At 39.7% G+C, this 23,199-nt stretch overlaps 1 protein-coding gene across 12 annotated transcripts in view; it reads left to right on the top strand.

Moving 5' to 3' along the window:
• adgrg6 (adhesion G protein-coupled receptor G6) overlaps positions 1 to 23,199 on the top strand; it is a 56,638-nt gene that overhangs the window by 13,627 nt on the left and 19,812 nt on the right. For 9 of the 12 annotated variants that reach the window (XM_036210538.1, XM_036210541.1, XM_036210539.1 and 6 more), the window contains exons 3-7: positions 14,147 to 14,494; positions 15,737 to 15,876; positions 15,978 to 16,257; positions 16,414 to 16,587; positions 20,864 to 20,911. In XM_036210538.1, the coding sequence (XP_036066431.1) occupies positions 14,147 to 14,494; positions 15,737 to 15,876; positions 15,978 to 16,257; positions 16,414 to 16,587; positions 20,864 to 20,911 (990 nt within the window). The remainder of the gene's footprint in view (positions 1 to 14,146; positions 14,495 to 15,736; positions 15,877 to 15,977; positions 16,258 to 16,413; positions 16,588 to 20,863; positions 20,912 to 23,199) is intronic. The other 3 variants (XM_036210540.1, XM_036210549.1, XM_036210548.1) reach the window with 2 other exon arrangements.

The following is a 23,199-nucleotide window of genomic DNA, read 5'->3' on the forward strand; positions in this document are numbered from 1 at the left end:
TCTGAATGATCCATATTATTGTCAATAATTGACAGTAAAAGATGAAATGGTGTTTTTGTTATAATCTTGTGACATTTTTAAGGCATTTAAAAAAAATGGCAACAGTTTATAATAAGATTCCATAACAATCTTTATTAATAAATTAACAATGTGTTTACAGCACAGTCTAGGCCCGGGGGCCGGATCCGGCCCTCCCGATTATTTTATTTTATTGTTATTAATGATCCGATGTTATCTTGAGCTCATTTCTAACTTGTATAATTTTGACAAAATATATTTTTTTGGAGAGTAAAATATTAAAAGTTATTTAAGGTTTAAGTTGATTTATTCTGGAATAATATTCCTGATATTTATTATTCATAAATATGTTTAAAAGTTAGGGTTTAAGACATTAGCATTCTTCTAGCTTTTTGGACTATTTTTGCATTTACTAAGATTATTCTAGGCTGTTTTGGAGCTAGGCTAATATTTACATGCTAGCTGTTTTGGCTAATTTAAGCTTTTTTCAGTTTTTTAGGATATTTTGAAGTTAAGCTATTTTTTTCAGCTACATTCTAGTTGGTGTTTTTTTTGTTGTTTCTTAGCCTAATTTGTTCTTTAGCTAATGTTTTAGATGGTTATCAGCTTCAGTGTTTTTAGCTATTATTTCATCATCTTCAGCTATCAACTTTAGCATTTTCAGTGGCCAAATTCAGCTTCCAGCATTCACACTAGCATTATGGCAGGTAATGCTATATATCTTGTTCATAATTATGTTAAGTTACAAAAGTTTTAAAACTGTAGTTTTAGTGTGTATAATTAATCTTTTTCCTGTTCGTGACCTCAGGTGTGTTTTGGGTTTTTGCTCCTTGTGTGATTGAGTTTGACACTGCTGCTTTATAGGATGTTTATAAGACATTTATTACTACAATAAGCCAAATGAAGTTTTTTACATACTTTTTAAGGTATATTAACATCTAAAGGGACACAATTCTCTACAAAACCCGTATTAATAAACTGCTTATAAGCTTAACAAATATATTAACAATCTCTGTCAACATTACTCTGAGTGTTTTGCAGAACCTCAACTAAAGTTTCACCAGAATAATTATTGAAAGTGCATTTCTGAATCTATTTTTCTGAGAGAAATTAAGTTAAAAAGATTGCAGAAAAAAAGCTGGGCGGGGCTATAAGCTCCATGCTCCGCCCCATTCTGAAGCAGACCAATAGATCCATGAACGTCTTTGTTTTTCTCGTCTTAAATAGTTGCTTTTGATAGCAGATGCAGAAATCCATCCTTTATTTATGACTCCCATCTGTTTTTACACCAGATACGATCACACACAAACTTCTTTTTTAAATATTTTCCTCCAGGATGAAGATTTGGATTTAATCTTCCCGACAGACCCGCATGCAGCTCCAGAGCTGCCGCGGTTCCACATCCCGGCATTAGTCACCGGAGATTCGGTTTCTGTGCAATTTGGGAATTAGACCACCACACGCCGCTTTTAAGGACATTTCACGTCATTTAAAACCATTACAGGCTTTTCACAGCATTCCAGAGCGGCCCACAGACTCCTCGGTTTCATCTCCGTCAGGGCGGCACTCATCCTCTGAAAACACTCTGGCCCCCAAACTGCAGAAAAGTCCAATTCCAGATTTTCTGTTTGGATTTAGGAGCATCAATGACTGTGAGAGGGCTTTAAGCCTGTGTTTTAATAGATATCACTTTTAAAAAAGCATCGAGTAAGACAACTTTAACTGGAAAAAAATGTGATTAAGGAAACTCCTCCCTGGATGCTACAGAAGGAAGAGCTACAATCAGCTTTCCCCGTTAGTTTTGATTTTCACTTTTTTAGACAAAATCTTAAAAACTTGTGACATAGTTTCTGTAGAGCAGCAGGAAGTCGTTAGTAATTCACCACTGAGTTGTGGGTGGGACTGTTTTTGCAGAGCAACCCCGCCCCCTTCCTCTCCCCAGGTTGTGGCCCCGCCCATCGTGTTTTCCATGTCACAAATATAATCTTTTTTTCTCTACTTTTGATTCATTTATATGACGAAATACTCAAAAATCCAATTTTAATCTTAATTTTCTTTGTCTGTGTCCTCAATCATAAAAAAAAAAGAAAATCTAAATTGATCCGTATTATTTTCTTTTTCCTCTCAAACATCTGATGCCAAAACATTTTGGGACCAATTCCTAAATTATTTTGAAAGTTTTCCAAAACCAAATTCTGACGTACACTACAGTACTGACTTTTTACATTCCTGCTGTTCAATCTTTGCCGAGGCCGGTGTACACGACGTTCCTGGGATAAAGCCGTAATCCTCCATAGACCGAAACAAGCAAAAGTTTGAAAAAACTTACAACCTTTTTACCATTTTTGTCCTTCAAGTTTTGATCATGTGTATCAAATACTTTCTATCAAATATTCCCAAAAACCTTCGTCTATGTCAGATCGACTCAGAGTGTTTTAAGACCTCAAGGAGGTTTTCTTCACAAAAGCTTTTAGTCCATCAGTGATTCTGAAAAACTGTATCCGATTGTAACAAACGTTTCCATTTGCGGCGCGTTTGATCGGAATAAATCATTTGAACACGTGCAGAACTGTCTAAAATACTGGAAAAGATAATAGGGAGTTCTGTTGTAATCGAAGCTGCAGCTTTGAGAAAGACGCTCCTCTGCTTTAATATTTATTAATAATATCTTTAAGAGACTGTTCGCTCATAATTTAAGATGTGAATGTGCTTCATGTCCTAAAAACCGCCGTCAGCTGAAGCCTAAAAGGTTGAACCCGTCGAATCTGAAAGCCGATTTGAACCTTCAGTGTTACAAGGAAAGATGGCGGCGCTCGTCCGACCGAGGAATGTAAAGGAGAGCGCGGCGAGCTGAGGAAGCGGCGTGTTAAATGTGTTTTCCAGAGCCGACCGGCAGCCTCAGGCCAGACCCGGCGGTTCACACGAGCTCGTAAAGTTCCCAGCTGCACCAGCTGAAAGACTTAATTTCCCCAAGGGTGCCATCCCAAAGGGATTAATAAAGCAAGTCTAAGTCTAAGTAAGTCTAAGTCTAAGATAACTCCCGCCGCTCAGCAGCGGGAGACCCCCGGCCGGAGGAACCGGACGGGTTCCAGGACGGGATCTGAGGCGGGTTCGTGGTCGAGAGCTGTCCCAGATCACAGCGGCGCTTCGACGCATCAAAGAGCGGATCTTTCAGAAGCTGCTCGGTCATACAAACGGCCTGAATGACAGATGGAAGCAGATCCGCTCAATACTCGGCTGTAATCAGGTTCCATGTGGAGGAAAGGGGCTGATTTAGTGCGTTTCAGGTCCTGGTTTTCCCGTTGCTGAAGAAACATTCCTGCCAAACCTCAACCATGTCGGAACGAGGTCCTGATGATGCTGCTTTGATCTCACAGGAAGTGCTGTTGCATAAATGTTCTTTAAAAGTTTAATTCATGTCTGTGAAACGGAGCAGCTGCAGATTTGAGTCGGAGAAGACGGGAACGCCGCTAAATATTCCACATTTCTCACTCGTATAAAAACGTTTTTTTCAGAGCGGAGCTCCTCTGTCCTCTTCCTCCTCACCTTACTCTTCATCACTCGCCCCAGATGGCGGCCTCAATTATCTTGTAGTGACAGACGAGGGGAGGAGCCGAAACACCTGGAGGGAGAGTCGGCTCTCACCTGGAGGGACAAAGCTCCGCCGAGCCGCATCTTTAAAAACGGATCGATCAGAAACTGAAGCCGAAACCGACGACAATATTTTAATCAAAGCCTCAGGGATTCGTGAAGCTTCGTTTGCCCATCACTCAGATGACTGATCCTAGTTTAAGGCCCTTTTTGTTTACAGGTTGTTTTTATTTACACATGTTTGAATATTTGCTCAGAACGTGCAGCCGACTGGATTCAGGAGAAGATGAAATCATTTCTCCGTTTTGTGAGCTTTTCAGATTAGTGGATCACTTTGTTTGTTTGAGGCTTCAGCTTCAGCGGCTCTAAACAAAGCCGGATGTTTCTATTTGTTCCTCTTGTCGAATTTAATTCAGCTCACAGAAGATGTCTCAAAGAAGAAACAAAGTCTGAAAAATCTTTATTGAGTTTTTTAGATTCCAAGTCGAACCAGATTATCTTGATCAATGAAATCTCAACAACAGGATCAACTGAGTTTCAATTCCAGTTTTGAGATGAAAATTCTGACTTAATAGAGAAATAAAAAAAATAAAAAAACTTTTATTCTGTTAATCTGAAACAGTTTGTCTTTTCTCCTAAAACAATCGACTGATTCGAACTTTCCTACAAATTAACTTTGATTTCTACCAAAACTTTTTGGAAGATATTTTAATATAATGTTAAAAGTTAAAACGGAGGAATGACCATTTTTATTGTTGACACGAGATCGGGGGGGGCAATAGGTCAACCGCTCAATTGTGAGGAAGGTTCTTAGTACATTGTGAGGAACCAATCATAAATGAACAATAAATCACATCCAATCAAACGAGCTGTTGAGGGAAAAGAGGAAGTCCCTGTTCTGGTCTTTGTTTGACTGAAGCCTTCAATCTTTAACTGTTCATGAAGCCTCAAAGCTTCATGAAGCCTCAAAGCTTCATGAAGCCTCAAAGCTTCATGAAGCTTCAAAGCTTCATGAAGCCTCAAAGCTTCATGAAGCCTCAAAGCTTCATGAAGCTTCGTTTGACCATCACTGCTTTTGTTTAAACTAAAACGGTTTAGGCTCCACTTCCTGTTTTTGTTTCCTCATCTGCCACAGTGTGTTTTCTTCTTCCTTGATATAAACGTTTACGATCATCGCTGGCAACAGAGGTTCACTCTGATTAAAAAATAAATCATTGTGATTCAGTCAGGAGTGTTAGAGTAAATCTGATCCGATCAGTTTTATCTTCCATCCATAAACTCTCTGTTTATATTTACCCAGTACTGGTAGCAGCTTAGCAGTGAAGGCGTCAGAATGACGAGATAAATTAAAAGTAACTTGAGTTTTTCCTTTTTTGAATACGTGTCTAAAGTTACATTTGATGACTGTCTTAAATAGGAGTGTAAGAAAATATCGGTTCAGTGAAATATCGCGATATTTCATTTGGCCATACCTGTATCAATTTAAAATACGTATTTTCTCAACCAAAGATACACTGTAAAAAGTGAAATATTGGATCAATTAACAACAGTTCTGTCATTTGGTACATTCAAAAATATTTATTTTTGAAGTTGACTAAACCATCCATCCAACTTTTTTTTAACAAAAACTTTTGAAAATAAAAAACTACAGAACTTGTAGTAATTGCTCCAGTGTTTCACTTTTTTAGTGTATAGAACATTATTGGTTTAATTCTGTGCTGAAAAATATTTAGCACTAAAAATCAGACAAAGTTGAGTTGAATAAATATTTCTTAAATGAAGAAAAGAAAAGCACCAGGATGAGTTTGGTTAAAAGCAACTTGTACGTGAGATACAGTTATAGTGAGTATTGTTCTGATTATTAAATAAAATGTATTCTACAATTATATACGTGAAAGGTGTATTCATATTCAGATAACATTTTCATAAGTCACACTAAAAAAAAGTTGTCTCTGGTAATGTCTCGAGATGTATCGTGATGTGTATCGTGACACGTATAATTGCGATATTTATCGTGACACGTATCATGTTAGGAATCGTATCGTCAGACTCTTGCCAATACACACCCCTAGTCTTAACTTTATTAGCAAAAAGAGGTTTTGGAGTGCCGTGCGATATACTGCCACCTGTCCAGGGTTCGCCCTGCCTTTAGGATAGGCTCTAGCAACCCTGTGACCCCAAAGGGGATCAAGGTTTTCGGAGAAATGATCCACGGATGGATCCTTTTGGAGATCCATCTCCACTGAAAGTGGATTTTAGACCCAAAAATCCTGCACTTGTAGCTCTTTTTTATTGCTCATGAAAGCCGGATCGGATTCATGTGTTCAGCAGACGGAGCGTGAATAAAACGCAGCTGAAGACAGAAGGCGGTGTGTGGAGAACAAAGGGCTGAAGGAAAGGGAGGAATGGGAGAGGGAGGAGAGGAATGTCATGAGAGGAGGAATGCTGCGAGGACAGAGAGAAAGGAGAGGGAAGCCGGCCCGTCACTCGGATTCAAATCTGAGAGACGCCGCTTTCCAGATGAAGGCACATACCTGCAGAGGAGCACAGGTGATCAGGAGAACGATCCACTTCCTGTGTGCTGCCTCCTTTCAAAATAAGAGTTCTGGGAAGGACTTTATTGTAAAAAAAAAAAGGAAAATTAATAAAAACAATTATTTTTACTTTTTTATTCTCTCAGTTGGGTTTGATTTTAAGCTCAACAGTCAAATTTTCAGAATAAAATGATTTCTTATCAATAGAATTCATTCAATCTCGATTTTTGTCTTTAAGCTTTTTAATAAAGGAGACTGAGGAACTCCCCAGGGCTCCATCCAAGAATAGTGTTGGTGGATGTAAATCTACCTGTTGGGGGGAGAGATAAGCCCTCCCCCTGTCGGCCCGCACCGCCGCCGGAGCTGTAACTTAACTCCGCCTCCCGTCTCCCACGTCAGCACCAGAACAGAAGCCGTCCTGTTCTCCATCAGACGGAGTCAACAGGCTGCAGTTTGGGTTGTGTTTCCACGCAGACTCTGACAGAGAACCACGTCTTCGTGTCATCCCTCGCTTAAGCTCCTCCCCTTCACGCCGCGCTGTTGCTGAATCCTGGAGAGGAGAAGATGAAGCCTCTGAGGCAGCAGATGATCTTGAGACTGATCTGCTAATATGATCCTGTTTCCATTTGCAGTTTTTGAGGGAAAACTGTAAAGTTAAAGTACGAGAATCTGAAGCTGGACAGAAATAAATCCGATTCTTCTCAGACTTTTGGCTCCTCCGGTTTATTAGCAGCATTTTTTCTGAGGTAGATCGTCGTCAACTCTCTGCTGCTTTCAGAGAACGTGCTGCTGGACTGATTTAATGAGTCACAGGGACTCAGAAGCTCACAGGTGTTTGTTCAGTTACCTGAGCCGACCTGCACGTAAACAAACTAGAATTTACAATAGTTTCATTAAGATGAAAATCTTTATTTCTGCTCAGTTATGAACTTCAAAAAGTCAGAAATCAGTCCTGCTGATGGAGGATTCTTCTCATGCTGTTGTTTTAGTTTGAGTTTTGTCAAACTTTCTTGTTGTGATCAGTGAACCAACCCCATACCATAATACTCCCCCCTCAGGCTGCACAGGAAACTCTTTTTCTGGATTTTTATTCTAAGATTTGTGGGTTAAACAGGTGAAATGTCAAATGTTTTTTCCAGTGTGAACTGATGACATAACTCTTCAAAATATAAAAAATCTCCCTCATCATAAAAGTAACATTTGTTTCAATGTTTACGGCGATGAAATAAAGTTTGTATTTCTTGTTTCCTTAAAGGCGTTTGATGTGTTTATGGTTCCATGAGGAGAAATGTAGAAAATGTTGAACTGAATCGTCTCTGCACTTCTTTTTACTTCACTCTCCTTTAGTCCGTCACTGTTCTGAATTTTTTTCATTTTTCTCAACAGTTATTTCGTAATTCAAAAGTGCTTTGAGTAATTCAAAAATATAACGAGATTTAAAGTCATACATTTATTTAAAAAACCCACGTTTAGCCTTAGACTCTTAAAGTCATAAATATACGACTTAATTCTTGTAATTTAACAGTTTTTCCTCGTAAATTTAAAAGATTTAAATTCGTAATTCAAAAATGTTAAATGTTCAGCCTCATGGTTTTGTTGTCATGAGACATCTACGACTTTGTATGACTTCGTTTTACTCCAAAAACATTGTTGTGACGGTTTGAGGACTCATCGTGAGACGATGTCTCCTAAGGACAGTTCTGTTTGTCTCTGGTTGTCGTGGATTCAGGATTTTATCTGTTTTTTTAGTTTTTCTGAGACTCACACTTCCCCTTTTTCTGTTTTTCCTCTTCACAAAGTAAAATCTGTTTCCTTTTTGTGGATTAAACTCTGAAAACGACAGTTTGTTCTCCTTTGACTTCATGTTAGGAGAACTTCATTGTTAAACCAAATCACTTCTCAGAGAAATAGGAAATATTTTGAGGTATTTTTATATATTTTATGTTTTAAATCTGCAGTTTTTTTCTTTAAAAGTTAAACAGAACGTAATACATGAACAAATCTGACTCAGTGATATTGTAAATTGAATTGAATTTACTCACAAATGACATTTTTCTTCTTTAATAGGGATTATTTTAAAGCGAATAAACACCAAATGAACACATTTTAAAACATATTCGTCTCTTTTGCTTCTTTTTTTCCACACCCATCTCTTCTTTTATTTATTTTTATCTCCATTCTGTGCCTCTTTTCTTCTCTTTTTATGTTTTTTAATCGTCTGTCTTTGTTTTTAATGCAAAAAAAACCCCAAACCAGCAGCAGCTGCGTCTTAATCTGAAAATCCACAGAGGTAATCAGCCAATAAGCGTCTCTAATTCCCGTCTTCCTGAAGCCGCACGGATGCAGAGAAATTAACCGTTGTTTTATTTTTTCATGTTTTTCGCTGCATGTGATCAAACCTGAAAACCGTAGGTTTGTCTTTTCGTCTTTCATTCATTCTGGACGACCCGACCCGGCTGGTTCTGCTTTAATCCCAAATCTTCTCACGGACAGTAATCTGTGCTCCAGACGGCTTCAACCACAGGATGCAAACATCCCGTCCCGACTGATCTGCCGTCGTGTCACCGGGACACAAAGCTGCTGCGTCTTCCTCCTCACTGGACGGATCAGCTGAGCAGCAAACGGGCTGGTGAAGTAGAACCAGAACCTCCTGCAGAGATCCAGCAGGTTTAAGGGTCTCAGTGCAGAACTGAAGGCTCGGCAGACGAAGAAACGAAGGAGAGACGACGAGTTTAGAGGAAGGAGATGTAGAAATGATCAGTGAGGGAGACGAAAGGTGAGGAAGGAACTCCAGAAACCCGAGCAGAACCTCCTCCCTGAAAGGAGAGGCGACTCGGATGAGTGTGAACTGACAGGTTGTGTTGTTGTTTTCCCTCCGTCCCACATGATGTCATCCTGTTGTTCCACATGTTATCTGACAGCCTGCAGAGGATTGTGGAGCAATTATCTACCTTTTTCCCACATTTGCTTATCGGCGCTGTCATATTTGAATGGGAGGACTTCCTGTGTGCTGTTGTTGTTCCCTGATTTTTGTGCACGCGTACACACACACACACACACACACTCCTAACCCGTCACTGATGCTGTTTGGTCTTATCAGCTGCAGCCACAGATGGAAAAAGTGAAAGTAGAGCAGAGGAAGTGAAGAACAGTGGAGAGTTCATCTCATGGATTGATTGGACATCCACTGTTCAGTCAAGTGGAATTCTTTTCTCTGTAGTGGATCCACTGTTGGTTCTATCACACCAACATCTACAGAACAAAAATCGGACTCGATTTGAAGCTTTTCTTTTTAATGACGCCTCCGATGTCTGAACTGTACAGTGAAGAACGTTCAAACGTTTTAATAAAACTCTAATCCTGAAGTCCCAGTTATCCTCAGAGGTGGATACAGGCTGGAGGGGAAAACGGTCAAACCTGGACAAGTCAGGGTGACTTTAATGACATATTGGAGCCATTGATCGTTCAGTCAACCCGTAGAATAGAAATGTGCATTTGCATTTTTATCTATGGGTATGCTGCGGGTGACAGGTTGGAATTAATAAAATATCTATCTACAACACATAGTTTCATATATTTGGACTATTTTGGAGCTTGGCGAATACTTCAGCTACATGCTAGCTGTTTTGGCTAATTTAAGCTATTTCAGTTTTTAGGCTAAGTTAGCATTTAGCTAATATTTTAGCTGTCTATCAGCTTCAGTGTTTTAGCTATCAATTTCAGCATCTTCAGCGGCCAAATTCAGCTTACAGCATTCACCTTACCACAGGTAATGCTGTATATTTAGTTTTTAGTTAAGATGTTTTCCATCCAGTTTCCTATGACCCGATTGGTCGACTAATCTGAAAAAAAAAGATTAATTGACTGCTAAAATAATTGTTTGTGGCAGCCCTAGTCATTAGTGCTGTTCACCTGATACGTGCACGCTCCTTGAGTGTAGTTTCCCACGAGCACTTGCATATCATGTGCACACTCTGTGCAGTACGGCATCAGTACTGACACTTTACTAAGGACTCGAGCGTGGCGTAAAGACGCCGGCTTCACCGGTACGTCATGAACGTCCCTCTTCACCAGTACTTCACGATACACTTATCACACACGTGATAATGGGACGTTCCACCTCGAGGCGACCGGACGGACCTCAAGGGAACACGTGTTCACCTTCAGATGCAGCTGCTCCTCTGGACCTGGACAACCCACAGAACCTGGACTGGAGGTTCATGAGACTAAATCTGAGGATGAAAACAAAAAAATGAGAATCTGATGGTCCAGAGATCCTGATACTGGAGTAAACACCTCAGCTGATCTCTTGTTCCTCCTGAAGTCTCTGGTTTTCTGTTTCACGTCTTTGTGTTGTTTTGTGCTGATGATGAAGCTGCGTTCGGCTCCAGCTAATGCTCCATGTGAGTTTTAGGCTCTTATGTTTATACGTTGGTTTGTACAGTTTTTGGTGGTGTGGAGGCGTCTCTGCCCCGTTACCATGGACACCCATTTAATCTCCTGCATTTCTCCGGATATGTTCTCAGCTCGTGGCGTCTGCGGCGTTCAGATGAGCGGCTGAGACGGACGCGTCGGTCTGGTCGGGCAGCTCAGATGCAGAATGATGTCAGAAAATACAAAAAAAGTTTCATAGAGAGGAAAGAAATCTGCTCTATTGTCCATTAAATTCATGTCTGTTGTGCAAATCACATTTTAAATGGGAAGTTTTTAATCATTTGAGTTTACTAACCTTAATGATATAACAGCATGAAAAAAGAAAAATCATTTCAAGTAGACCAACTCCTCATTTACTCTATTACAAAATCACATTTGTGGGTTTTATGTTATTTCCTTACATGGCTGAATTGGGGCGTGGCCTCTTGATTGACAGGTAACTCACCTTTTGGCTCATTTTGGACAATAAACAACCATGTTCTGATTCGCTGGTTCCAAAACTCTAAGAACAAAGCCGTGGTTAGCCGGGGATTGTGGGTAAAATCTGAAAGATCCTTGTTGTTAAAACTCAACTTTTTTTTTAGATTTTGAAATAAACTGTTGACAAATTAAAAACAATATTTAGAAATGACGTCAGGAATTTCAGCCGCTTTTCCTCCAACTTTCAGCTAAGACTCAAACTTTTCAAACTGTGTTTCTAAGCTCTGCGGTTGAGTAAGAAAACGTCCGGTTTGTTTGTGGCTCAACCAGAAGCGTCCAGGTGAAACTCCTCTAAACGCAGCAGAGCTGTGAGTCTGAGTGCTGCAGAGAAACGTGACCCCGCTCTGCACGCCGTCACACACGCCTGCAGCCAGCGGCGTGCGGTTTTGGCTGCGCCGAAGGCCGACTCTGACATCAACAGAGACCATTGTTTCCCCGAATGAAAGAAGCGAACCATTCTTTCCACTTCAGCTCTTCTCTGCTTTAATTCAGATGAAAAAAATCACTTTTCCCAACAGTTCTCAACAAGACGTTTCTCAGCCTGGAACTTCTGGGATGTGGGAGTTCAGTGAGAAGGGGGAGGAGCCTGTTTGAGGCGGTGAGGGAGCCTGCGGCTCTGATTGGTGGAACCACGAGTGAGAGAATGTCATTCCTCCAATAGTGTTTGAATGTTTGACACTTTTGGATGAGATGAAGAGCGGAAGTCGTCCTGTTAGACACTTTTATTTTGATTTTATTTTGATTATTTTGATTTAAAATGATTCGAGTTTTTCAGAGAAAATGAACTAAATTAACTGCTTGGGATTTCCAGTGTTTTTATTATACATGTGTGATTTGTGTTTAAAGCGCCGAACTCCTTTTTAAAGAGTTTGTTTTATTTTGAAGGTTTAAAAGGGAAGTTAAACTGCTGTTTTATTGTGAAAGAGATCCACTCTTTGCAGAAGACTTTTTTTTTTCTTATTAGGGAATATGAATCTACGAATCGTGAAATAACAAATGTTTAAAATGCAAGAATCCTAACACAAATATGCAGGAATAGTTGGAATAAAACAGCGACGAAGAGGAGAAACGGAAGTTTAGGCTCATGGAGCTCGTCTGCTGAACCACCTAAACATTTTAAAATCTAAATTAAATCAAACTTAAATGGGGGAAATAACTTTAAATCCTTTTAAAATGGTCATTTAAAAAGTTTGTTGAATTGTAACTGCTTATATTAAAGCTCGAAAACGTGAATAAACAGGAACTTCTGTCGCTACAAAATAAGGTTTACAGTATTTCACGGATTTATTGCTTTTAAAATTGACTTTAGTGAAAAAGGGTTTAGAATTGTAAAAAGTTTTGTAGAAGTTTAAAACTGAAGCGTTGTGTTACGAAGAGGTTTGGGGTGAGACATCAACGCGGTGTAAACCTGGTGAATCTTTTTCAGCTCTATTCCGATAAATGAAACATTTGATGTCGTTGGATTCTGGCTGGACACAAATATTCATGTTTGGACTGTGAACGTTAACACATGATTAATCAGAAAGAATTCACGCTCATGTTAAATGTTATTTATACAAATCATTAAACCTGGTGAGGAAACGGTTCCTTTGGCTCAGGCCTCCACGGCGTCTGTATTATTAACATGCTCACTTACATGAGTAATACATCGTTTTTTAGAACTTTAATCTTGCTATTATTTGGTCTATTTTCACAAAAGTGAACCGTTTGATCCGTTCTCCAGAAGGTCGTCAAGCTGAGCCTCGACTGCAGCGGCAAAGAAAAGTGAATCGGTTAAATAAACCATCAGATCAGAGAGAAAGTTCAGCTCTTTTCACTCGCTTTAGTCCAGAAGTTTGTTTTGAAGAAGCCTGCACAGTGATGCAGAACAGAATTCTTGTTGTTTTTTGTTCGGTCTGCAGGTTCATTTCTTATGGCTGTGTGTCAGCATCTCTGTTTTCTTGGAGTAATCCTGATTATTTTACTGTTTGTGGGTTTTGTTCTCACAGATTACATTTCTGGGATAACTCTTGATAAATTTAAACATTTCAGACAACAAAAATGAATAAAAAATGTCTCTCTGGCCTTTTTTTGTTCAAAATTACATATTGTCATATAACATTTACCTAAAAAAAACTTTGTGATTAATCACAACCCAAAAGTGTGAATAATCGATTGACAGCATTAATTAAAAATAAATCTTCTAAATGTACAGTTTGTGATTTTTTATTGTAATCATTCACAGATAAGTGGTCGACAAATACTGTAAAAAAATAATCGTGATTAATTTTTCCCCAGTTTGTGATGAATTTGTTACTTTTTTTAATCGATTGACAGCATTAATTAAATATAAATCTTCTAAATATAAAGTTTTCTGTTCGATTTCACGTTGTGATTATTCTCAGATAAGAGGTCAACAAGTCCTTCAACCAAATTAATCGCCATTAATTTTTTCCAGGTTTGCGATTAATTTGTTGCCCTTCTTTTAATCGATTCGCGGTTATTTTAATTTCTCCTTCATGATTGATTATCGAGTCGGTACTTCCTTTAAAAGGGACCAGGATGCTGTCGGAGTCTCTGATTGGTCAAAGTTCCTCCTGGTTCAAAGGTCGGTTGTTTTATACACAAACAGACTTAAAGACTTGGGATGTTTGAAGATGGAAGTCTGGAAGCGATGACTCAAACATGCATGTCTGAGTTTAACGCAGGTTAAATAAAGTTAATTTGGGGGGTTTGGGGGAGATGGATCTCTGGTTCTGAACGGTTGTAATAAAACAGACTTTTTCTTTAAATCCTTCCAGTGAACCCCCTGCAGATGAAAAAGTTCTGACTGTTTGCTGGAGCAGAAGCTTTAATGACCTCCTTGCATGAGCTGCCTCCTCACAGTCGGTGTGTTTGGGCTGAAACGTCCCGCGCCGTCCTTTGACTGCATGACTTTGTCCTTTCTGGACTCTTCTGATCTCCTGCAGAAAACCTTTGAGGTCCTTTAACCTTCTTGAACCTCCGTCCTAACCTCTGACATTCCTCCTCCTGTTTGTCTGTCGGTCTTGAACGTCGGATCTTCTGGATCTTCTTTGACATCCCGTCTTCTCAATCTTACCAACCTTTAGTTCGGAGCTGCAGCCCGACAGACTGTAACGTGGCGCTGCGGGAGGCCGCGGGAGGCTTCACGTCGCCCTGCTACCCCCAGAAATACCCCAATTCGCTGAGCTGTACTTGGAAAATGCAGGCGCCGCCCGGATACATCATCCAACTGTCCTTCCTGGACTTTGAGCTGGAGGAGGCGCCGGGCTGCATGTACGACCAGGTGCTGGTGAACACGGGCGGCGCCGACGTGAAGTTCTGCGGCCTGACGGCCGACGGGCTGACGCTGAACTCCACCGGGAATTTCATGGAGCTGTCCTTCAAGTCGGACTTCAGCGTGAGGAAGAGGGGGTTCAGTGTTAGCTTCCGTCACGGTAGGTTGAGGGTGACGAGGCGTTCAATGGCCGCGGTGTTTCCATGGTTTTTAAAGTCGTTCTTTATGATTCATAAACCAGAACACAGATGATCATTTAAAAAAAATTGTGTTTAAAGTATTTTGACTTCAATTTCTCCAAATAATTAACATTAAAAACTTAAAAACCCAAATGAACAACTATAAAAATGTTGACATGAACGCAGCAGACTTCAGCTCCTGGATTAGCTTCTAGATTATTCTGCAGGAAAAAGAAGTAAAAATTATCCTGAAGATTTCCACGACTAAACAAAAACTGAGAAATAATAAATAAATACATTTAATTTCTTAATTTCATTATGATTTGGTCTGAATTTGGATCCACTGATTGGAGATTAGGCAGAAAAAACTAGAGAATTAAATTAAAACTGTTAAATGTATGAACATTAATTAATAATTAATAATTATTAAAAATAATAATTTTTGGGATTTATATGAATAAAAAGTAACTTTCAGACAAACATAATGAATAAATAGTTTATTATAACTGCAGGACATCAATGATAAAACATCGACTCATTTTACAATCACTCATTTTGTTTCTTTATACATTTAACTTTATAATAATTAAATTGAGTTTTAACTGAATTTTGGACTTTTTTCTGCATTAAAGCGATAAATCTAATAGATCTATAGTTTAGATCACGTGTCAAAGTCCAGGCTCAGACACTGGATCATCTTATTTTATATTTATTACCGGCTCTCTCCCTCTCACTCATTGGTGCAAAAGGAATAAACATAACCGGATAAAATAAACAAAATTAAAACAGCCGAAAACGCACAAAGAAAACAGAATGATTTGACTTGTTTTTGCTAAAAAATAAGTTTGTTTGTTTTGTTCATATTTGGATCATTTTAACCAAACATGTTTTATGGTGCTCAAAATTTGGGGGGTTATTTATAAATGTATTTTTTTACATGACAAGTAAAGAAATTTGAGTATTTTTTATTGCAATATTATAGTTTTATTGCATTACAGCAGACTTGATTTCAGCCAAATGAAGGTTTTTTTTAATAACTATTTGCAAATTGTAAAATTAATTTTCTCTATTTTTTAATAGTTTTTTTTTGTAATACAAAATTAATAATCGAACTGAAAATGGAGGTTTGAGCCGAATGATCGGACCGTGAATGTTTCATCCCTGCTCAAACTCCCCGTTTTGGTCTTCACCTCCTCGTCTTCCGTTCTCCGTCTCTTCTTCAGTTGCCGTGGCGCTGAGGAACCAAAAGGTGACGATCAACAACGGGAACGGACAGGTGGCCATGGTCTCCAGCTCGGTCTCCATCCCGGCGCTCTCAGAACTGACCGTCTGCTTCGAGGTGGAGCGCATCGCCAGCAAACAGGTGTTTGACGCCTTAAACGTGACCGTTACTCTGTGATTTAAGGTGGAATTTATCCAGACGTGGTTTTCTGGTTGACACGAGTTCTGCTGGTTCCTGCTCAGAAAGAGTGGCTCTTCTCCTACTACGGTTCTGGAAACAGCGTGGAGCTCAGCCTGGGCTCGGATCAGTCGGGGATGAAGATGGTCGTGGACGGAGAGCCGTGCCCGCTCAGCTCCGTCATCTCCACCGCTGACTTCACCGCCTCCATGAGGCCCGTGTGTCTCACCTGGACTTCCTCTAATGGCCAGCTCGCCGTTTACTTCAACGGCGTCTACTGGAACCTGAACTGCTCCGCCTCAGTCGGCCGCTCTGTGCCGGCGGGGGGAATCTTCCAACTGGGAGGTACCATTATACTGGCTGTTCTTTTGAGACTTTTAGGTTCAAAAACATTAGATTATCTCTGTTTTTAAAGAAATCCAAGTATTTTAAGTCGATCAGTTTTAAAGATCCACTTAGATCCGCTGAATGATTGATGATCTGGCTCCATGTGTGTTTCAGGGCAGCAGAGCTTTGACGGGAACATCTACAACCTGCGACTATGGAACCGCTCCATGACGGAGGAGGAGCTCAGAGCTCTGACCTGCGACCAGCAGGGGAGCGTCTTCGACTGGGACAACAGCCACTGGACGGTTCCTTCCTCTCTGGTCCAGATTGACAACACGCTCAGCTGCAGTAAGCTCCTAAAATATCCATCTTTTACTCTTAAATCAGACTCTCTGTAGAGAAACGTCAAGGTTCTGCAGGGAGAAACGCTGCAGCTAACACGCAAATATCTTCAAATTAAAACCTGGCAGCAGTGGATGCAGTTTGTTATTTCTAAACAGGATAAATGTACGAGAAGGTTGAAGGTTGCTCCCGTTGCTAAAAAATACAACTGATGTTTGTTGCTGTTGGAACACACCTGGTCCAGGTGTTCAGCAGCAGATTGAGCAAAAACACCTAAAAATCCAGAAGACCGTCGGCCTCAACTGGAAAAAACATACTGTATCCAGTGTATCCTTCACCACTTAGTGGTGGTGGTGGTGGTATGGTGCAGGGGTCTCCAAACTCTAGAACCAAACATAACTGTTTTCTCCTCTGATGGGGTCCGGGGTCGGTTTATAGGTCAACAGAAAAAGTGTAACAATCACATCCTAAACGTAAAGATTTATGGTTTTCCAAAAAGACACATATAGCAAAAATGTTTAAATATTTCATTTCTGTCATCTTCACAGAAAAAATAATACTAAAACATAAAAAACTAGATATATAACATTACCTGTGATAGATGAATAACTCAAGATGCTTAAATTGATAGCTGAAAACCCTGAAGGTAATATCTAGCTAAAATATTGGCAAAGTGCCAAATTAGCCGAAAAAAATAAATCTAAATTAGCCTAAAGAGCTAGCATGTAGCTGAAATATTAACTAAATGCCAAATTATCCTAAAAATCTGGAAAAATGTCTATTTAGCCAAAACAGCTTCCATAAAACTAAAATATTAGCTAAACTCAAACGTAGCCTAAAAACCTGAAAAAGACTAAATTAGCCAAAACACCTAGCCTACTGCTGAAATATTAGCTAAATGCACAATTAGCCTAAAAAACTGGAAAATGTCTAATTTACCCAAAACAGTTTTGGGGGCCGTAGTTTGGGGACCGTGGTATAATGGTGTGGGGAGTATCAGTTGATCCTAATTTGACCTCAGCCCACCCTGCTGACGTCTCTCTGACTTCTTCAAAATCCTCCTACTAATTTTTAAAAACGATGAATAGTTTCCTGTCCGTCTCCATCACCTGCTAAACATGGTCATGTGGTAGAACCATTGACTGTATCTGAGAACTGGACTGAGTCAGTGTGACATCATCCATAGAAAACGGTTTTACTTCTGGCTCCAACCAGATGAAGTCACCCATACGGACGCCGCCATGTTGGAGCCAGACGTCGTCAGTGAGCAGTGATTGGTCCGAGTCGGTCTGAGTTTCTATGGCAACCACCCTCACCAATCAGGAATGAGCTTGGAAGGCCACACCCCTACTACTTCAAAGTGGTCTACACTATCAGTCAATCAAACATTTTAGCTCCGCCCACTTTTATTAAGACATCAGATTGGTCAGTTTATAATGTGAATAACCTGAAAAATGATCTGGATTATCAAAAACGTATCAGAGATATAGAACAATCCAGTTCTCATATACAGTCAAAGGGTAGGATTCCCAATCCTTAACTATTATACTGAATGTATGTCCAGAACCTGCTTATGTTTATTGATTTATTTTAGATTCATGACGTGTGAAGACACAATAAACCAGCGGATGGCGTTTCTGCATTTTTAATGTAAAGCTGTCAAGAGAACTTTTATCTATACAACCGACAGCAATGTCAGCCCATAAAAAGGAATTAGAAATGAACATTTTCCCAAGTCTTAAACGCTGATGCTGCGCACACAACGTGCATGTGATGAAGACGGCGTCAGAATCGGTCTGTAGCCGGAGGCGGAAATCTTAACTTTCGCCGGTTGCATTAGCGGAAATCTCCTAAACTTTAGAAAACCCTTTCAAACTGATATTTTCGAACCTTTTCAGAACCATCAGCCTTTGAATGAGAATAAACTGTAACGGTTTTTTTCTCCGTGAATCAGCTGATCAGAAATCCGAAATGTCAAAGTGTCACAGAGGAGAAAAAACGGCAGAAAGGGTCGATAAAAGACAGAAAAAAGGGAAAAAGGTTGAAAGCTTTAAACGATATTTGTGTTGCGGGCGTCTCCGGCAGGGGGAGGGGCCTCCGTCTATTAATTTTCGGGCGCCGTATTTTTCTCCGTGGTCAGATTCTCGTCCCCGTTTCTGCCGCGAACACGTCTAAAAACGTCTTGAGAGGAACTCATCTGCTTCTCATAACAGTTATGACAGCTCTGATGAAAACTGGTCTCAAGCTGCTTTTGGGAGGTTGAATCTCCTGGAGGGGTTGAGAGGAAACCTGTCCTGTGACAGGCGGGGGTCCCGATAGCATCCCCCCCCCACCGACGGCTCTGACGTTCCCACTGAAATCCCAGAACCCTCGAGCCGCTCCGCCTAATGCCAGGGAAACTGTGTGCTTTGCTTATTTGCTCTGGATACTTGGAAGCATTTTCACCTCCAATTGCCACGAAAAATGCATTATTCACACACAAGCACATGAGCCAACACTGGCACGGCACTGTTTGCTTGTGTGTGTTTATGGAGCTCGTCCGAGGTGGTGCGCTGTAAACCAGTGTGCAGCCGCAGGAGGTTAGCCGCAGCGGTCGGACTGGAATCCCTGCCACCAAACTTTCCCTCCTCTGCAGCCTCCCGGCAGCTGGAAGGAACCGCTTCTGTTTGGTGACACAGAGGCCGTTTGAGCGCCTCACCTGCAGCAGACGGCGGTCAGAGGCGCCGTTTGAAGCCAGAACCAAACAGCGCCGACCGCAGTAGTTAAGACGCAGCCGTGTTTTGGATTTTCGCAATGTCCCATTTGGACGAAGACAATCACCGCGCCTGTTTGTTCCAAACAATCTCGTTTTCAGTTGTGCAACTGTTTTTGTGGAGGAGGAGTTGCAAAACAACTCAGGGGCAGTTCAGAAATTCCAATAAATAACTCCCAAAGTGTGTTTTTGTCCTCGTCTCACCGAGTCTTCACTTCTAATGACGCTTTCACGGCCGGCTGGGACCTGGTTGGAGTCGGAGGAGCCAAACCTGCAGACAGCTGAAACCTTCTGTCTGAAGTTACTAATTAAGCTCGGCTGACTGACGTGTCGCACTCGTAAACATGAAAAATGGGGACGAAAGCTGCAGTTAATCCAGCGACCGTCCTCTCCCACGCTCTCCTGACGGTGCTGGCTAATTCCTGGACCTCCGGTCGACCTTGACTCTGAGTTTCCACGTCTACAGATACAATGATGGATTACTGAGATGGTTTATTAACACCGGCTGACAGTCTGCTCCTTTGTGATTTGTTATTCACCTAAAAGATGCTTCATTTGTTCTTTTTCTGTACAAATGATTCACTTTTTATCCTTTTTCTAGACCCAATCATCTGTTTTAAGTGTTTTAAAGCACTTTATTCTGTTAAGAAAATCAGAGAACCAGAATATAAACCAAAAGTAGGAGTTGAGGTTCTATAAATTCACTTCCCCTCACTCTTTTTTAACCAATAAATCAAATTCTACTATTTTCTTTTTAACATTTTTGTTCATTTTTCAGTTTTTTCATCTTTGTTTCTGGAATTAGTTTGATATATCTTAGATTGTTTTTAATTTATTGGCTACAAATTAATGTCTGAAATAAACCAATAAATCAAATCAAATCAAATCAAAGTCTTCCAAAGAGTCTTTTGATTTTTTGATGTCGTTTTCAGCCAAAATCAATTGTATTTTTCCAGTTTTCTGAGTTGTGAGACTTTTGGTGCAGAGTAACCCCTCCCCCGTTCCCCTCCCCCGTTTCCCTCCCCCGTTGCTGGGGGTGGAGCTGGGAGTCTGTGGCTCCGCCCAGCCACGAATATGATCTGTTTGCATTGTTTTCATCTGCTCCTGATTCATTTTTTACAAAGAAATACTCAGAATTTTAATTTTAAGCTTCGTATATTTTTTTAGTTTGGCTTTTAATCGAGTTGAGGATTTTCTTAACTTGTGTCTATGGAGAGAAAATAGACTTGTGTGTGCGTAATCCTTGAATTGTAGGTAATTCTTGATTTGTGCGTGCACGCATTTGTGAAGCAGAAAAGAAAACTCTGATGACCCAGCATTCTAGCAGCATTTAAACGCATCACTCAGAGGAATCTTGGAGACGTAAAACCTCAGATTTGTGCGTAAATGTGGGGTGAGTCTATTTTCTCTCCATATTTGTCCTCTATCATCTGAAAAATATCAAAAGAACATGTTAGAACACAAAAGTTCACTGCATTTATTCCTTTTTTTTATTGTTTGCTGTCCACTAACCTGTCTTTCCCTCCACAGTCTGCTTCCCGCATTGCATTCATTTAACTTCAGCTGCGCCTCCTAGTGGTGAGTGCTGCTAACACTGCTTCCGCATGCATAACGTATAACCTGCTTAAGCTAACGGAGCCCTGACGCATTAACCACGTCGATCATCTCCTTTCTCTCGTCTGATGGGTTTGCTTCACTGATCAAATGTCTTTTAATGAGATTTTCTTGCAGCTCTTCAACATTTGCTGCTTTTGCATTTTGGCAGCAACGTTTCTAAAGTGTTTATTAAATTAACCGCTGAGGGAAAATCTGCAGAAATATGGATTAAAAATGACCTGCGCTTTGCAGAAATGAACATAACAAAAACATCCCTTCTTCTATTTATCAGCCCTTAAAGAGGAGGGAAACTTATTGACATCCAGATCACAGTTGGAGTTTAGAAAGTTTTAAGTTGGAGAATGAACCACGATTTACTTTGTAAAGTGTAATAATTAAGTTCCTTTAAATGCTGAATCTGCTCTCCATTTGCAGTTCATCAACCTTCACATTCAACATTCATGGTTTAGACCAAAACGTTGAGGGAATATTGTTGTAACAAACATCAAACAGAGAAATGATTTTCTCTCTTTCTACATTTGTGGAATATAAATTAAAACAATAATAAAATCATGTAAAAACAGAAAATTCTGTGGGATTCATTTTGCTGTGGAAACCCCAAAAATGTTTAACAAACTGTTTACAACCTAAAATTAAAGTTTTAGATGTAATTTTGTAAAAACATCAAAAATAAAATGTGTCAACAAACTAATCAACATGTTTTTGGATGAAAAGATTGCTTGTGTTCAAAAACTGCAAAGAAATTTCACATTATCTCTTTAATTTAATAATGTATCAGTTACAGAATATAAAAAAAGTTTAATTTCATTCCTAGTTTTCATCAAATTAAGAATTTAATTTTAATTTAATTTTTAAATTTAATTTCCTAAAATTAAGAGTTTGGCTTGATGGTTTATTGAACTCAAAATTTTCATTTTAGAAAAACAAAAATTTTTAAATGTAGTAAATTATCTTTTGTTAATTGATTCAAAATTTCACTTGTAAAATACAAAATACATTTCAGTTTAGTGTGTTTTTAAACACAAGGTCAGCATTTGTGCAGCAAAACTTTAAAAACTTCTTTTTTTGACTCTAGAGATACTTTTTAAAATGTCTTTTCACTGCAGCCGAACCTCATCCATCGTCTCATTGTTCGACTGTAACATTAAAAAACATAAAAGTTGTTTTATTTTAACCTTTCCCAGCAGCTCCTTTGAGGCTTCTTATTTTACTTTATCTTTTAGCTTTTTGGTGTAACCTTGAGTCCTCAGGTGGTAGAAAAAGTAAAACACAGGAGACCTTTGTGTGCTCTGGACCCTCTTTAAATGCATTTGCAGCAGCTAAACTCACAAAAGCAGTTTTTCCTCAGTAATGGAAATGTCTGCTGGCGGCTGGCGGCCTTTGTCATGTTAAAGCAGCCGAGCGGACTCGCATTTCAGGGATTTCTGTGGAGTTCTGCAGGAAGAACTCCCGTATTTCTGCAGGTAAACACAACAGAAATCAGTTCAGCTTCTCTGTGACGGCGTTTTGACCACGAGTGGAGATGTTTTAAACACTTATGATAAAGATAAAAAAAAAGTTTTTGCATTTGATCATAACCTAAAATTAAAGCCTCAAGCTTTGTTTCACGACAAATTCATTTAAAAAAACACTTTTTTTCAAAATGGTGGCCTCCTGTTGGTTTTATCTCCATAGCAACCATTTTATTTTTTGTTCGTCTGGATGTGACAAATAAATTTATGTAATTTTTAGAAGAATCGGCAAAAGTACATTTTTGGATTTCCTTAGCGACAGAGGTTTTTGATTAGCCACGCCCACATTTCGGATATGTTCATATCGTATGTTATATCGTTTTGTTCAGCTTGAGCTCACGATTCATTTATTAATATCTCTCAAAATTGCAGTAAAAAATGTGCGATTAACAGGGGAACGCCACTGTTTTACGATTTGAGCTAGTAAACTTTAAAACAAAAAACAAGTTTTTTTATTAGTTGACCAGATGATCCTCCAGGAGTTAGGAGACGATAGGTTGGAATCCCTAGCAGGAGTTTCTAAGTTCTTACGGTGTTTTTGTTTTTTTAATTTATGATGGCAGCCTTTACCTAAGGTCAAAGGTCATTGAAACTTCAGTCGTGGTTGTAGACTTAACCAGGCGGCATTGGTGGAAAGTTTTCGTGAAGATTTCTCAAACTAAAATGTTTTTTTTCTCCATATTTTGTGAAAACGTGAAAATCTGCAAATGTCCCGCTTTGACGCATTACAGCGGTCAA

Source organism: Oryzias melastigma, linkage group LG24 (genome assembly GCF_002922805.2).
Source record: "Oryzias melastigma strain HK-1 linkage group LG24, ASM292280v2, whole genome shotgun sequence".
NCBI lineage: Eukaryota > Metazoa > Chordata > Actinopteri > Beloniformes > Adrianichthyidae > Oryzias > Oryzias melastigma.